At 34.5% G+C, this 18,450-nt stretch overlaps 1 protein-coding gene across 3 annotated transcripts in view; it reads right to left on the bottom strand.

Moving 5' to 3' along the window:
* The window catches only part of LOC110113550 (RING finger and transmembrane domain-containing protein 2), a 51,642-nt gene that overhangs the window by 14,780 nt on the left and 18,412 nt on the right, over positions 1-18,450 (bottom strand). The window contains exons 5-7 of one of the 3 annotated variants that reach the window (XR_002305158.2): positions 14,767-14,931; positions 14,566-14,643; positions 14,316-14,419 (exon numbers count right to left, since the gene is read on the bottom strand). Coding sequence is in view for 1 of the 3 variants with exons in the window: in XM_020846185.2 (XP_020701844.1) it covers positions 14,566-14,643; positions 14,767-14,931 (243 nt within the window). In the remaining 2 variants the exon portion in view is untranslated. The remainder of the gene's footprint in view (positions 1-14,315; positions 14,420-14,565; positions 14,644-14,766; positions 14,932-18,450) is intronic. The other 2 variants (XR_002305159.2, XM_020846185.2) reach the window with 2 other exon arrangements.

Raw genomic sequence — 18,450 nt, 5'->3', positions numbered from 1 at the left:
TTTATCAATATCTTCTTTATTGAATTCTCCAAGGCTGGACCGTGCTTCTGGCTTACTTGTAGTGTTGTTGGCATGTGATGTGCTCCTTGGTTCACCCTTTTGATTCCACTCCTTGCTGGGGGGTTTTCCATGTATTTTCCAGCATGTTTCCTTTGTGTGTCTTGACTTTTTGCAATAGCTGCACCAAAGTGAGTCCTTGTCTTTGAACTTCGAAGAATCTTTACCCTTCTCCTTCCATGACGATTCTTTGTTCATCACCATTGCTGAGCTCTCAACTGTCTTCGGTTCTAAAATCACTCCTCGTCGACTTTCTTCTACGCGGATGAGGGAAATGGTTTCATTGAGTGATGGCGTCTCCTCCTTGCCAAGAATTTGAACCCTAACTTGGTCAAATTCTGAATTTAGTCCTACAAGAAAATCATAAACTCTATCTTTTTCAATAAAGTTCTTTAGGATCGCAGCATCTTCCGGACATATGGTTACTATGCACCTATAGTGTTCAAGTTCTTGCCAAAGGTTTTGTAGAATGGTGGCATACTCCGTCACGGTCTTACTCCCCTACATCGTGCTTCCAACTTTGACTTTAAATTCAAAGATTTGAGCCGCGTCACGAGCTTTGGAGTAGGTTTGTCTGGAAGCATCCCATATGTCCTTTGCCGTTGAAAGGATGATATAAATGTATCACTAATTACTGGAGTCATGGAATTCCACATTCATGACATAATCATGGAGTCTGCTTCATCCCATGCCCCAAATTTGGGATCTCCTTCTTTTGGTCCCCCTTCAAGGAGGTGATGTATTTTACCTTTCCCCTTCAAGTAAGTCTTCACAAATTGAGACCACTTCAGGTAGTTCTTTCCATTTAGACGATAGGAATGTTGTATGTTTTGAAGGTCACCACGTCCATGGTGCATCATAGAATCCTCAAGTTGATCAGTGTTCGAAGAAGGGTTGATCTCTGACATTTTTGAATCAAATGATAGTAATGAAAACTATCAATTTGATTTTTTTTAACGCAAAAACAAAGGAACCGGTGGAGCCTTAAAGAGGCTCGGATTGGGCTAGGGCACGGTTGCGGTCCCCTTCAAGCTGCACGCAGGCGGACTTTCTCCCGCGAATCTCACGCGTGGATCGGACTTCCGAACGGTCTCGACTGGGTCGTGCGATCGGAAGTGAGGATTGAGCGGGTGCTCCTTTCGACGATCTTCCTTCCCTGTCGGATCGGGATGCTCGCCGTCCGCCATCTGCTTCTTCGTCCGTTCGGCTCGGGAGAAGACAGCCGAAGATGCTCCTTCTCCGGATACGCTCGGACGTTCGGCTCTTAGCGGGAGTCTTGATGACTTTGGCCTTCCTCTTAGATCGGAAGTTCCGATTGAAGCTTTGACTCCGTCTCTTCCCGTTCGGGTCGGCACGATCAAGTCCGAGCTTCTTCTTCTTCTCTTTTTCTTTTGACGATCTAGGATCGTTCTCCGACGGCAATTAAGGTCGTTGGCTCTGATACCATGTTAAAACTGAGAATTTGAGAGGGAAAAGCTTGAAATTCTTTATTACAATCTTCCCTATTTATAGATCTATACAAGATATCCCAATGAGGAAATAATAAATTGCAGATTTAATACATAAAAAATCTTTCCTAAATTTGTTCCTTCATTATGACGTGATCCATGGGAGTATCTCACGAATTGATCTTTGTGTCTGTTGGATCATTTGCACTGGGAACGACTAGATTTCAACATGTTTAAAATTATCTGCGGCATTACCGCTGGTTTTCTCTACCTTCACGAGGAATGGGAACAAGTTGTTATTCACAGAGACATCAATGCAAGCAATGTCCTCCTTGACACTGAGTTCAATGGAAAGCTCAGAATTTCAGGCCTGCACGGCTACGTGATTGAGGGTGGAGTTCAGACGTTGAGGCTATGCCGCTGTAGTGCTCAATGCGGGATCGATGCGAAATAGAATCTGGTGTGGGATCTAGGGAGGAGTTGACATACCCAAATCGTGAGGGCTTGCTAGCACTGCAAGAGGCGAATTGGTGGAGTCTGAGTGAGTCAGGTCAGTTCGGGTTGATTTCGGGTTTTTGGGTCAACCCAAACCCGACCCAGTTTTATAAACGAATCGAAATTTTGAACCCGAACCTGACCCGTATGGCAAACGGGTTGACCCGAACCCTGAATTTCCGGGTCGGATTTCGGGTCGTGTCAAGTTTTGAAACCCCTGGCTACAAATGGATGAGCCACTTAGAGGTGCTTCGGCATGAGTCCATTATAAAAATATATTTACCAATTTTACTAACATTCCTAATGGGCTCATTCCTCTTGAAAAAAGCTACTACTATAAAGAAATTTTCATGAAAAAGCTTTGACGTCTGCCATAGGTGCCAAAATAAAAAAGTTGGCTTTATATTTTAGGCGTGCCTCCATATGAGGACAAATGGAGGCAAATAATATTTCAACAGCAGATGCTCAAGTCACATGACTAGAGACAAATCTAAATTATCTCACTGAAATCAAGGAATGGTGGACATGTTATTTTTAGCAATACACAAAAAGGAAAATGATTAGAGTTTGTAAGATCTGGCTGGTATCCCATATTACAATTGATAACTTTCTGCTACAAGATAGGCTAGGTCATAATCTATTTAGTATCTTGCAGATTTTGCAATAAATATTTTGAAGTTGTTTTCCGAGATTCTCATTACATCACTCATGATTCCGATCACGTTTACTTTTTTGGGGAAAATTAAGCAGTAATGCCTATAAAATAGATTTTTCTGTGATGATTCTACAAATTCACATCTTTCTTCTCAATTAAATTAGTCATTGCTTTGGCATCATCATATTGAGCATCCAATTTGTAAAATATTCAAAAGGTTGTGTTGTAATCTAGCAAAAGTTTTGCCTACCATCAAATTGTAAAGAGATCATTTATGTGATTCTTGCCAACTTGGGAAGAAAACCAAAGTGATGGACCTTGATTTGTAATTTTTGGAATCCAAGCAAAACAGCCCAAAAACGATGGAAAAATGCGAAATTTCTTGGATGAAAACACTCACAAACACTTCAATAACTTGAATATTAAAAGACTTACAAGTTTCCACGGATACAATGCTCTCAATTCGAGAAGAGAAGCTTTCTCCCAAGCCCTAGAGAAAAAGAAAACTAAAACAGCCACCAAAATGAGATCCCTCCAAAAAACCACCCTAACTCACTTTTAACTTTCACATGAACCCCTCAAAATCCCCTCATTACCCCTAGGGCAAACACCACAACCTTTCTCTTCAATTTGGTGGGCCCAAGGGGCCCACCCGAGAGCTTTCCCCCCCTCGGCTTGTCCGCCCAGGCAGGCGGGTTCTCCGCCTGTAGTAAGTGAGAACCGGCCCTTTAAGGGCCGGTGTTGCTATGGACCGAACCGGTCCATCACAAAGCTGCATTGTTGATGACAACTCAAGATTTTCTAAGTCTTGGGAGCAAACAATATCACTTAGTCATTGTTGATGACAACTCAAGATTTACTAGGGCTTTCTATGGTAAAGAATAAGATTTTGTTCTCTTTCAAATGACTTTATCAACAATTTTTTAATAAAGGTCATGATGCACATATATTCATAATAATCATGGCCAAAAACTGAAAATGAATCGTTTAATCATTTTCGCTATAAAAAAGGTATACAAAATAAATTTGATTCCTTGCGCTCCTCACAAAATATGGTTGTAAGAAATAAAACAAAACCTTATGTGAGATAACTAAAATCATGCTTCATGACCATAGTCTTCCTCATAAAGGTATACTCAGGAAGACTCTAACGTAATACTAAAAAAATACTCAAAACTTAAAATAAAGGACTTCAAATTTTCATCCTCAATTTTCTCATGAAATAAAAATAACTAAAGTATTTTTCTGAATTCTATATTTTATTATGAACATTTTGTTATATTTATATATCAAAAGACTTGTATAAATTATTTAGTTTAAGATTAGTTTAATGTTACAATTTATATATTTAATTCCCTCTTTACCCAAACTAAAGTCCTGATGCTAAACATGCAATGACTGATGTGAAAATAAATGGTGATGACGTTATTAAAAAGGATATTGAATATCTAATTATTAATTTATACTAATACCTGATAGAATTATATATCCCTATTAATTCTGATTCCGTAACATTCTGCTAGCGAAACAAAGAGAATGTAGAACGTGAGATGCTGTTGGGCCAAAGGGCAGTACAAGGGGAAGGAGAAGAGGCTAGTTTCAGAAGAAAAGAATAAAATTTTCGTAATCCATCAGTGGAATCAACTTTGGATCAAGTTATGCAAGCATTAAGACTTGTATAGGGTGAGATCATTTTAAGTTACAAGTATATTTGGAGATTATTTTAGTTTCAATATGAGTTGGTAAGTGGGAATATTATTATAATATGAGATATTTAGATTTCCTAAATTGTATATAAAAGATTTAAGGTTTTGTGGTGACCGATGCAAGGAAACTTATCCAATTGTTGATTCTCAATTAGTATAAGATGCTCAATCCAGGGAGTATGCATGCTTTAGTCTTATGCATAGAAATTCTTATATGTATTTAGACTTGTATGTACGCAATGTGCTAGATAGCTCTTCATATTGTAAAGTGCATGTTTATGTATAGCAAATCATGATTAAATGATCATGCATAAATTATAATTATGCAATGCTCATGTTTAAGATACTATAAGTATACTAACATTTTATAAAACCGCTGTATTTTAAAAACAAGGTATGTACTTTTGAGTTACATATAGATGCATAATGTCGATTAGCTTATTCATGATGAAAAAAATGGTTTAAATGTTCTATTATGCAAAATGTATGAAATGAGCCCAAGAACATGTTATCTGAGATATGTTGGCAATGCTATGCTGTGATATGACACGTATAAGTGAGGCAATAGCTTAACAAGATGATCCTCCTATGGAGCAAAAATAATCCTCAAGCCCTCCATATTAATTTGAGGTGTACTTCATTGATGATAATAATATGTTACACCTGGGCTCAATTAAACATTATGAAACATAATGATGTTCGCCAATAAGTTGGATGATGACCTCACGATAATATGGTATGAGGATCATAATTGTCAGTGACAAACAACACACCATAGTACAAAGGTCCTCGTAGAGCTATAGCGCTTATTTTAAAAGAATGCAAAATATGGATTAAAAAAAATCTAAATATGAAAGACTATTAGATTAAAAAATGTACTGATAACAATTTCATAGGTTGACACAACATAAAATATTTTCTTGAAAAAAGGATATAGCATATTAATAAATATCTTACTATGACTTAAATTACTGAAGAGAAATATTTTACCTCACCATAACACCAACCTAACAGGCACCAAATATGTGAAAAAAGAACCTATGACACAACATAAACTAATGAAAGAAGGATATGAACAAACCATACACGAACCTTATGTCGAGAGTATGCTAGCCAAGAGCTGAAGCCTTGGAATTAAGCTTTGTTTGTCTAAGGCAAAGAGAGGAGGACGTCATAGTTTTCATGTGAGGCGAGAGCAGTGATTAGGTCAAAGACTTCATGCAAGGTAATAGTGGCGAGAAGGTCCTTCATCAAAGCCTTGGAAACTTTCTTGCATAGCGTTGAAGGTGAGAGCGCATTTAGTGATACCAATGTTCAAAGCATTGAAGTGTTAAAGGTGAAAGCAAAATTCAGCAAGGTGAGGGACGTGTTTAAGAAGAACGAGAGAAGTGTTTGATGAATTGAATATGAGAGCAAACTAAAACGAGACCAAGAGTCAAACAAAACCAAGAGATGAATAAGCCTTGCAGATTGGGGACAAGTCTTATGCCCTAATAAATGTTAATTAAGAAAAAATAAAATAAATAAATAATTTATAAATAAAATAAATATTAATTATAAACAATATATCATATAAAGTAAAATAGTGCAAGCTATGGGAGCTGTGTGCTAATACCCATGCATAGTGTAAATATTGTGCACCATTTTAACCCCTTGCTCACCGCCATGAAAATAGTGAGGGGTGTGTTCCACTGCACTATTTGTCATAGTGCACTATTTTGCACTATAGACATGTGTAAGAACCAGTTCAGCCGGCTTATCTAAATCGTCTTTTACTAACCAGATGGACGAAACAGACGACTAAGCAGGCTGAATTTGGCCACGGATCGGGGGGCTGGCGGGTTCGGATCATGTATTCAAACTAGGAATCATGTATGGGAGTGAGAGGAAGCGACTCCTCGTAAGTAATAACTATGATTCAATCACTCCAGTGAAATCAAACGAATGAACGAAAGCTTCACTCGAAGGAAACCGACCGAGAGAAAGGAGAAGAAGGAATGTTTGTTCGTCGATTCTTTTCGCATGTGTGCAAATTATTTCGTGATTTCTTTTATCCAAGCTGAGAGGAATGTCTCATTTAACGATAAAGGAAGGAATTAGGAGAGAAATTGAAGAAAATTTGAAGAGAAGAAAATTTTTGGAAAGGACGAAACAACGAGTTTCCATTTCTAACGACGGAGGACAACGGGAGAAAAACCAAGTGATTTGAATTATTATTTTACAATCAAATTATTATTTTAAATTTCTCTAATTAACGAAATAATATGCGATTGTCAAATAGGAAGAAGAAATCTAGTGGGGAAAATCTCGATTCAACAAGGAAGAAAAGAAGGCTTATTGATGTAATTTATTTTTATAAATTTAGAGAGTTGCAATAGATTATGAAATTGAATTAAAATATATTAAATTAGAATAAATCAATATTTTGTAGATGATATTCGACGCATTTGAAGTTTTCCTTAAAGATCAAATTAAATCAGAAGTGTTTTGAAGACGTTTCATTTTGGTAAAGTTGTTTAACAGAAATTAATGCAAATGAATATTATTTGAACAACAACAACAACATCAAGCCTTTGTCTCACTACGTGGAGTTGGCTACACGAATCATATTTCTCTATTATGTCCTATTAAAAGTCAAATTTTCATTTAAATCTAATAAAGAAAGATCATTTCTAATATTTTCTAACCAAGTCATTTTAGGCCTGCCTCTACCTTTCTTAATATTATTTGAACAATGAGAGATTTTCATAATTGAGATGAGACGAGCAATTGAAGTCTATGTCAAAGCTCGAAGTTTGAAAGGAATTGAAGCACGAAAAAAATCAAAGTTGGTAACTAAATTATTAATGACAAATACATTATTTTATTTTCATTTCAATTCTATATTTGTCTTTACTTATATTTGAATGCTATTACATACAAGATGATGTTGATTTAAAATGTATATGAGATAATGAAAAATTGAAATGAAAATTATTATATAATATGAATGTATATGTATATGTATATATGAAGGATGCATATGCATATATCAATTTAAAATACATGCAAGAATAAAAAAGAAGGTAAATTTAAACATGTAGTTGTTATTTAAAACACATGTAAAGAGATAGGTAAAGAACAATGAAATTACTAAAATAACTTATAATATATAAATGAAAGCATAAATGAAAGATAAAAGATACATACACGCAAATTAAAGGAGTTCATCCCCTTCTGGTACTGGTTGGGGACGCAATGTACCCGTGCACGTTAAAAAGAAACGAAAATGAAAATAGAAATAGTTATATCTTCATTGGTGCAAATTTTATACAGTGCTCCTGTACTAAATTAAAAAGGGAAAAGGAATAAATGGAAGATGAAAATGAACAAATGTTATTTGAAAAATGAATATATTATTTGAGAAAAATATATATAAAGGATTTATGTCATATGAAATGGAAATGATATATATATATATATATATTAATTGCAAAAGAAGGGAAAATGAATACGATTATTTTTATATAACATTTATATGCTACAAGTGTAATTATCCATTGAGTTTACTTTGTAAACTCAAACTTTTAAACTAAAATTTTTAGGTAAGTCTCTTGATAAGTAGAAATAACTGAAAAAGAGGAATACATCTACAAAAGACGACGATCAAACAAGAGAAGGTAAAATATGGTTTAAACCCATATTAAAATGTGTAAGGACTGTTAGCGGCTCTTCAATATTTACAAGTGATGTAGTTGACAGATTGTTTGTTTTGAATTAGAAAGAAATATTTTAACTGTTCGACTGTCTGTTCCTGCCTCGTTAATTCGATATGGATCTAATACAATCCACTACTTATGAGGGCCAATAAATCTAAACATCCATAAATATGATACATTCTAATGTTATGAAAAGCTATGATATAAAATAAATGAAACAAGTAAATAAATATCATAATATGATTGAATTAGTGCTTTTACACTAGTACACATGATTAGTGTTGTGAATATGATGATTAAACCCTTGGCATTTCTACGTTGACTCCTTCAAGAAAATTATATTATTGTTATGTTGTCTTTATTCAATAATTTCTTTCACAATGATTATATGTAATGAGCTAGACTAATCCATCATCATATTTTAATCCTTATGTCAAGTACATGATTAACATGTCATATTATTTCCTTTTCTTGAGTTGAGAAATTCAAATTAGAATTATTTATCTCGACACGCTTCATAGCTCACCAAATTTATTCTAGTTGTTATTATAGGTAGATGGAAGGATGAGATTGAGCATGAGTTACAATCAAAATTTGAACTTACTACAATATATTTTACTTTTTAATTTTGGTGTAAGACATGAATCATAATAAAGTAATGTATTGACAAAAGTTTGATGTTATGAATGTGAAAACTTATACGTATTAGAAGCTCTGTAGCTGAATGAATGAAATGTATTTAGATGATTCCATATGGTTGAATTGTGGTCTTATAAGACTGTGAGTTCGGGTTGTGTTTATGTTTAGGTTCAGTTTGTTTAGGCGATTGAATTCATCAATCACTCTATTCAGGTGGGTTGTATTCCATAAGAGATGTTGGTGATAATTCAATTGGCTAAATCATACCTGCCTTTATCACCCCTTATGCTTGATTAGAAGAGGTGGTGTGCACATGACATTTAATGAATTATGGATTGATCATAAGCCATATATTGAGCAATTTAGTGTTTTGGTAAGTAAATTAGTCAATATATTGTTTTCAGCAATGATGAAAGATCCAATACAACTATTTTTCTTTCATATTTTTTCACTAATAATTCTTTTCGTATTTTACAAAGAGGACTTCGGTGATTGAAGAATCAACCCATTCTAATTTTTCCATGACTAAGTCTAATTCTCCCAAAGTATTAAAAGAAGATGAAATTATAAACTTATTTAAAAATGCATCTATCTTGAACTAGAAAGTGGTATTTCTCAACAAGATACATGACCTTCTAGCGATGATTTGGATGAATAATGATGTACTGATTTTAAAATCATTAAGCCAAAAATTAATTAAGCTTGATTAATTACTGATTTAAACATAATGATGGAAGAATTTTAAAAGTAATTGCAAGAATCAATACATATATATATATGTGTGTGTATGCGCTCGTACGCACGCACGCGCGTGTTGGTTAATGGGAATCAAGAGGCTATAACAAAAGGAGAGCAAGCGAGCAAGATAAAAGAGGATCAGGAGAAACCAAGCTATTATTTTAATGAAGGGGGCAATGAGATAGCGATCAAGCGCCTCTGATTGAACCGTGTGAGGCAACCAAAGTGAGTTTTTGAGTAGGAACACCATACAGGACTTTCTTTTCCATCTTATTCTTCCTCGATACAAAATAGATAAAACCTAATGGAGTTTTTCTTCTTTCCCTTTCTTTCATGTCTCTCCAAGTGGTATGACAATGAATGAAGAAACCCAAGTAATTTTAGCATGCATATGTCTTATACTAACTAGAATAGTAAAAAGTTTGAATAGCAATTGCACATCTAAAAGTGGGTAATCTCATTTATAAATCCAATTAATCTTCCCTTCTAAAATTGATGCATTTGATTGATTTATTTATGATTTGTTCTCCTTTATATGATTACATATAAAATGATGTTCCTTTATATGATAACACATAAAATGAAGTTATCTTTACAAGATTGTTATTTCATTTTGTAAATAGTTTTGTAATAATTTGTCTATTCTCATTGTGATTAACTCCTCATATTCCTATAAATCACATATGTATGTTTGCAAGTCTATGGTTCAAATGCTTGTATAGACTCTATAATGTATCATACAATGTCTTATAGATAGATTTAATGTATGTTAGCGCTAATGCAAAAGAAATGATATATACAAATACTTGCATGTGCATGTTGAAATATAAATCCACCTCTTTATGGTATTAGTTGGGGGGGATGCTTGTACTTAGTACCTACTCATTGATAGTGTTGTCTTCCATGACTTTGGTGACGTGATAGGCTTGGAAAAATATTATTGATATTAAAGTATCATAGTGATCCATAAAGTTTAGATGATACAAAAGAGATTGATGAATAACAAAAGAGATTATGTGTGCATCCGATGCGGGACGCCTTTAATAAGTATACATGTAATAGTAGTTCATGTATGAAAGATAGTTTTAAATTCTTTTGTACAAAAGATAGTTTTAATAGGTATACATCCAATCCTCTACCAGGTAATTCTAAAAAGTTTATTCTTGAAGCTACTTTGGATTATGAGAATGTGCCCAGTACTAATGGTAAACTCAATCGGCAAAACAAACTTTTTTGTGATGACACAGATTACTTTGTAGAAAGCAAAACATTATCATAATTTGCTTATTAGTATCACATGCTAAATTCATCGATGCTGATGTAGGCAAGGGGGGGTCAAATCAAATCCTAAATTTTGGTTTTGACTTTTCTTGGGCTTGCTAGCTCATTAATATTTTGAGCTAAAATCTAGTTCATTATGAGCTGTTTTTTAGTTCATTTATTAAAGAATTATTAGCTTCATTCCCCTTTTTCCTGTATCTTTGGTTTCTTCGTGTGTCTCTTTGATTTCCCCCACTTGTCTCTTCTCCTCCCCTTTGTCTTCTCGTTTTCATGTGCTTGTTGATTGTCTCGTGGCTTTGCCCCTTTGGTTCCCATGGCTGCTGCTTGGTTTCTGCGGCTAGCTACTTGGTTCCGTGCTGGGCTGTTCGGTTCCGCGGTTTTCTGCTTGGTTCCATGGGTTTTCTGCTTGATTCCCGTGAACTCCCTTCTCTGTTTTGCTGTGTCGTTTGGGAATTGTTGAAGTGATTGTTGACCTTTCTTTTCCCTAAATCTAATTGGCTTATTTGGAGGTGTTATGGCTGTTTGGTTTCCCTCTTTTGCCTATATATAGAAGATGTTTTTGGATGGTTGAGGATGGTGAAAATTATGATTTTTGGAGATAAAACCTGAGGGTTTTTTGGAAAAGCTTGAGAGCTTTGTCCACTTCTTCTTCTTCTCTAGCTTGGGATAACTTGTGAGTTACTCTCCGACTTCGACTAGTCTTCTAATCTCTTTCGTCTCTCCGTAAGTTCCCTTCCACATGTATCATTCTTCTCAAAGCAACGAATGGAATGCAACTTTAGGTGTTTTTAATTTGTGTTTGTGTCAAGTTTGTAAGTGTCAAGAGTTGTAGGAGTCTTTTATTATAAAAAGTTGTCTTATTTCTTATTTTGTCTATTTTGTGTAATTTTCTTTATCCTAGTAAGGTATTGTTTTTCTAGCAAAAAAATTAGGGGCCTCCTAATTTTTTTTCTTGCATCAAATTGGTATCAAAGCAAGTTCTTATCCCGGTCTGACGAGTAAACTCTTGGTAAGTCATAGCAGTTGTGTGAATCTTGTTTTGTTGAGTCTTTTTAGAAAAATGGAAAATCAACATCAGCCAAATAATCCGGTGGTGGAAGAAAATTATCTAGAAGATCGTGAAGTCCAAATTCTAATGGATAGATGGGTTCTAACGGAAGGAAGTTCAACTGATCCGCTACAAAATGAGTTGTACAAGCTTCAATATCACATGTTCTTATGTGATGAGAAATTCAAGAAAAAGAAGAAATTTCTTCAAGACCAATTCGAGAAAGAAAAAGAAAAAATCCTGAAGAAATTTGAGGCTAAGATTCAAGAGTTAGATGCACTCCCACCGTCTCCTCGGATCAAATCAAAAGACAACTCATCGGGAGATGAGTTTTTCAAGTAGGGGAGTCTGATGTAGGCAAGGGGGGTCAAATCAAATCATAAATTTTGGTTTTGACTTCTCTTGGGCTTGCTAGCTCATTAATATTTTGAGCTAAAATCTAGCTCATTATGAGCTATTTTTTAGTTCATTTATTGAAGAATTATTCGCTTCATTCCCCTTTTTCCTTTTTATTTGGTTTCTTCGTGTGTCTCTTTGATTTCCCCCACTTATCTCTTCTCCTCCCCTTTGTCTTCTCGTTTTCCTGTGCTGGTTGATTGTCCCGTGGCTTTGCCCCTTTGGTTCCCATGGCTGCTGCTTGCTTTCAGCGGCTAGCTGCTTGGTTCCGTGCTGGGCTACTCGGTTCCGCGGTTCTCTACTTGGTTCCGTGAATTTGCTGCTTGGTTCCGTGGGTTTTCTGCTTGGTTCCCGTGAACTCCCTTCTCTGTTTTGCTGTGCCGTTTGGGAATTGTTGAAGTGTTTGTTGACCTTTCTTTTCCCCAAATCTAATTGGCTTATTTAGAGGTGTTATGGCTGTTTGGTTTCCCTCTTTTGCCTATATATAGAAGATCTTTTTGGATGGTTGAGGATGGTGAAAATTATGATTTTTGGAGATAAAACCTGAGGGTTTTTAGAAAAGCTTGAGAGCTTTGTCCACTTCTTCTTCTTCTCTAGCTTGGGATAACTTGCGAGTTACTCCCCTACTTCGACTAGTCTTCTAATCTCTTTCGTCTCTCCGCAAGTTCCCTTCCACATGTATCCTTTTTCTCAAAGCAACGAATGGAATGCAACTTTAGGTGTTTTTAATTTGTGTTTGTGCCAAGTTTGTAAGTGTCAAGAGTTGTAGGAGTCTTTTATTATAAAAAGTTGTGTTATTTCTTATTTTGTCTATTTTGTGTAATTTTCTTTATCCTAGTAAGGTATGGTTTTTCTAGCAAAAAAATTAGGGGGGGCCTCCTAATTTTTTTGCTTACTTTTTGCTTGCATCAGATGCCTTTTTTTTTAATCCGCATAAACTAATACAAAATTGTAGCCCTCCATTGTGATGCTACACATTCTATCCTCCTAGATGTTGTTACTGCTATACAATCCTCTTATTTATTGTTACTATTGGTTACGTAATCTTGCAAGTAATTTTTACCTCCCAATTATTGTTACTATAGTTATCTTGCTACATGCAAGTGTTGTTGCTGCTACTATTGCAGTCTAGTTGTTGGATCGTCGATTGATATTCAGGGATACACATCTTCAGCCACTAATTGCGGAATATTTATTTTCTAACTATTTGTAGTTGCTCCCCTTGCTCGTCTGTTCATGTTGCTTTTTTTTTTTTTTTTGGATAAGTTTAGGCTTCCTTTTTTTTAATTAGATTTTGAATAAAATCACATTTGAAGTTGATAGCTATCAGGAATTAATCAGGTCAATCTTATGCCAATAATATCTATTAAACTAAGGTTGAAGAGCCTATAAATGTCAGATTTGTGGAATGTAATATCACAACTTTAATTACATAGAATTTCTTCTTTAGTTTTAATTTCGTGTGCAAGTTAGATGCATGATTCAATTACAATACAAGTGTGATCACCTAATTTTAGAGGAAATCATCACATGGAGGTATGAGGCCTGGGTTTATTACTTCGATAAATAGTTTTTTTATCTAATTTATTCTACATAACATGTTGACATGATAGTGTTCCGAATGTTGTTAAAACTTTACACAAAAGGTATTTACAAGTGCTCATTAGTTTTACCTAGTTTAAATTTCTAGTTGATATTTTTGAATTTATTAGATGATAGTGTTTATTGTTTGAATTATAAGCATTATGCTTATTATTTTATATTTAAATAAAGAAAAATTTTGGCATGTTTAGCAGTAAGTTATATGTGATCCAAATGCATAAACATCATCTATATGCATTAGAAAACACTGACCCTAACCATCCTAGATCAAAGAGGTTGTTAAACCATAACTTAGAAATTGGCCAGACCAAAATCAATCTCAGTACCAATTGAGGGAACATCATCCTTGAATTTGGATGCAAACAATCAAAGTGTACCACGTCAAATTAGCTGAGGAGCTGATCTGAAAACTGATTAGGAAAAATAAGCCCTAGGAACTAAAGAATTAGAGAAAAGCATTCAAATTCAACAAAGGCAAAAGGATAAAAACAAAAGAACCACTTATTTCATTAAAGAAAAATGAAAACCAAGCAGTTGCAAAAATGATCAAACCTCATCACGCACCAAGAATCTCTCTTTAGCCAAGGAAAAAAGCAATGCTCTTAACAAAGTTCAAGGTCAGCCTATCTCAGTATTCCCGGCACTACGACAAATTCCTAGAAGTTACAGAGAACATTCATATTGGCCTAACCTTGACCACATCATTTTAAACATTACGATTCTTGTTGAATTCAAAAACATATTGGTTAAAAGCAAATATTTGTTAGAAGCTGTTTACTGGAGAAAGTATCAAAACATTTACCTGTTCTACTGTGGCATTAGATCCATAATGCATTTCTTTCCGTGACAAAGCCTTTACTGCTGCCATAAAGGATTGAACCTACATGCAAAACTCAAATTTATCCTCATGTTGCAGGTATATAAAAGCATATATTAACCCAGCTGGGTCCTTAAAAGTTTCAAAAGTTCAAAATATAATGGTCTGATAAAATAATAGGACTACCTTTTCAACCACAGATGTTAGCTTAAAAGTTAGATACAGCCCTGTGGTAAGGGAGGAGAAGAGGCTGCCGTATTCCTTGTTCAGGAAGAAACGATACCAAACTGGTGTTGGTAATAATGCTCGATACAACAGTACTAGATATTCCACAATGGTTAGCAATTGACCCTATTAGACAAATGAAGCATCAACAAGCATCAAGCATAATCGACCATGTTCAATCATCTCGACAAAAGTAAAATTACAGCAGCCAAACCAGTAATGCTTAGTTTTTGAGGACATAACGAACAAGAAGCAAATAATAATGATTCATTATAAATTCTAATAACTAGAAACCCAAAAAAAAAATCATAAACATATAAGATCAACTAAGACCATGAAAACTAGTAAAAGCAATGATTTTCATCCTAAAAATAACCAAAAATCTATGAACCAAAAACATCTACATCCAATGAAGTGTCTACATTCAGCTTTACCAGCTGTTTTAAAGGGTGAAAGTTGTAAAACCAAAAAAGACAGTTGATCATTGCAAAGTATATGCTAATGTATGCAATGTAAGGCAATGACAACTTACAAAAAGACTTGAATGCAACTGCCTACTTTGAAGCATGAAATATCATTGAAGGCTGCGGACATAATACATCATCAGTGAAGCATAAAACATCAATTATTCAGGATTAAATTTATGAATTTTCAATTTTCATTCATTCCTGATGAATTTTGCCTGAGGTATTAAATTTATTCTTGATAAATTACGCTAGAGCAACTTCTACCAACATAAACTTACGTGCTAAACCTATTCTTCCCAAATCATTATAAATAAATGTTACCTTGAGTCTACTACTCCTTACTAATTCTCCGACAATAATTTTTTATACTCTTCCAAGATGTGAATTGTCACTGTTTAATTATACATCTCCAAACTAATTTAATTTATTTTCAATTACCATCCTCAAGAGATGACTCTAATTATATCTCCGATATAAAAATCCCTTAATTTATCTCTATTTAATTTTGCCACATATACATCTAAATATTTACATATCTTCCACAGTAAACTTACATATTATCGATTTTTACTATCCAACATTTGAATTCATACAACATTGGCATCTTACTTGCAATTGTGTGAAGCTTAACTTCATATCTGCATAATATCCTCTTATCAAAAAAACAATCATGGAACTTCTCCATTTTAATTACTCAATTTTAACTCCAAAGACTATTTTATTCATAACTAAAATATTTTGTATAATATATCTAGGATACTTAAATTTAATATACCAAGGTGTCGCTATATCTCCAAATGATACGGATTGATAATTTTTAATACTACATCAACTAAAATTACAAAGCATATACACAATTATTATTCTACTAATTCTAATCCCTCCATCTCTAATTATTTTTTCATACATTCTAAAAATCTCATAAATTAAAATGGTAATTCATTAAAAGCACACATCAAGGCAACTCACTTTGAACATAATTTATAAGCATCTCCATAAGCAAACACATGAACTCCAAGATTATCATTAATGAAGTTCTACTATAATTAGAAACTCTATCACTCCACAATTACTTTTGATATTGGTTAATACTCCATCTTTTTAAAACTTCAATAAACCTTTGAAACACCCCTTTTGCCTTAATGAAGGCTAAACTAATTTTAGTGAAACCAATCACATGTCATATTAAGATTAATAAAAATCATATGAAAATCCTTCATTTTCTCTATATACTTTTTTTATTTACTATATTAACATAAACTTACTTCTATAGCAGATCTTCCTAGCAGGTTTGAAATTAAGCATTTGGATATTGAGGTATTTTATGTCCTTGAGGCGAGGAGGAAGCCTTAGAATCAACAACTCGTGCAAAATGAGTAATATATTAACATCAAAGTATGAGGTAAGAAGTGTTATACTAACATCCTAATATTAAATCATGAATAAGTTTCATATAATGATACAAACACCAAAATAAGATAGTAAGTCAAAGTAAGTTCATCACAATACATCTCTCACTCCCAAATCAACAATAACAAGTAAAATAAGTCAAGATTAAAATTCAATATTCATCATCTCTCTCATTAATTAATGAATATTAATTAGAATCATCACTTTAATGAATTATTTTCTCTCCTGTCTCATCATCAAGTTGTATAAATATCCTCCCATCTCTGATCTCAACCATCTTAATTTTCCCTCATCAATTAAAAATCAATAAGAACATTAATTTAAATTTAAAACAATGACTATGTTGATAGTTACAACTTCAATTACATAACTTTTTATAACAATAATTTCTATTAATTCTTATTGACTTGTGTTGGACATGTTGATGCCGCAGCACCTGTCAAGGATTGAAAACAGAGAAGCAAGTAATAACACAAGCTAAACAGATAGCTGTAGTGATTTCTAATGATCAATAATAAAACCTGCCTTTCTTCTCTACAGGGAAGCTCTAATATACTATCAATATATTCCTATACTAAATAAAGTATGAAAACAGAAAAAGTGGATTTCTGTACTATATAACTAATAAAGCTCAAAAGGTAGTGGAGCTCAAGCAAGTAACGGCATAAACCAGAAAGGTAAGATAGTACCCGTAACACTATAAAGATATAGTGCTCCGCATCATTCGCCTCCATTAAAATTGTCATCTGTACCCACAGAATGAACTTGGGTGACACCATCATCAGGTGGAGCGTAAGCATAGATGTCCTTGACGTTGAAAGTGTGAGACGTATTGAACTCCTCCGGAAGATCAACGATATAAGCATTATCATTGATCTTACTGCTGATGGGAAACGGCCCCCATTTCTTTTTTCCCAGCTTTGAATACTCACCCACGGGTAAGCGTTCTCTCTTTAACCGAACAAGCACTAAATCTCCTGGCTTGAATAATTTCTCTCTTCTATGTACATCCACATCCCGTTTGTACTTCTCATTAGCAGCTTGAATTTTAGCTCGGATGCTAGATAAGAATTCCGTGTAATTGTCTACGAGTGCTGATGCCGATTTGCTCTTACACTTCGGCAGCACTGCAACATCAAGAACTATATTTGATATTTTAGTATAAACAATACTAAATGGGCACATACCAGTCGAGCAGTTCGTCATTGAATTGAATGCGAATTCTGCCTGGCCGAGTAATTCATCCCAAATTTTGGGGTTGTCTTGTACTAAACAACGCAATAGATTACCCAATGTGCGACTCACCACTTCCGTTTGTCCGTCGGTTTGCGGGTGATATGAGGAGCTTAACTGAATCTGCGTGTGTAACCTTTCCACAGCTCACGCCAGAAATGGCTGATGAATTTAACATCCCTATCAGACGTCAAGCTCCGCGGGATGCCATGCAAATGAACTATTTCCTGAAAAAACAGTTTGGCAATGTTGAGAGCGTCAAAGGTTTTCTTACATGCAACGAAATGTGCCATTTTTGAGAAACGATCTACAAAGACCATGATAGAACGTTTCCACGCTTGATTCTCGGCAATCCCATCACAAAGTCGAGACTTAAATCTTCCCAGATTGACTCCGGTACATGCAACGGCTGGTACAAGCTGGTGTTTTGTCCTCCCCCTTTGTATGTTTGGCACACTGAGCATCTCTCCACAAACTTCGATACATCACGTCTTAGGTGCGGCCAAAAAAATCTTTGCTGCAGCTGGATGACTGT

Source organism: Dendrobium catenatum, unplaced genomic scaffold (assembly GCF_001605985.2).
Source record: "Dendrobium catenatum unplaced genomic scaffold, ASM160598v2 fragScaff_scaffold_1557, whole genome shotgun sequence".
Taxonomy (NCBI): domain Eukaryota; kingdom Viridiplantae; phylum Streptophyta; class Magnoliopsida; order Asparagales; family Orchidaceae; genus Dendrobium; species Dendrobium catenatum.
This window is presented reverse-complemented; position numbering and strand designations above follow the sequence as displayed.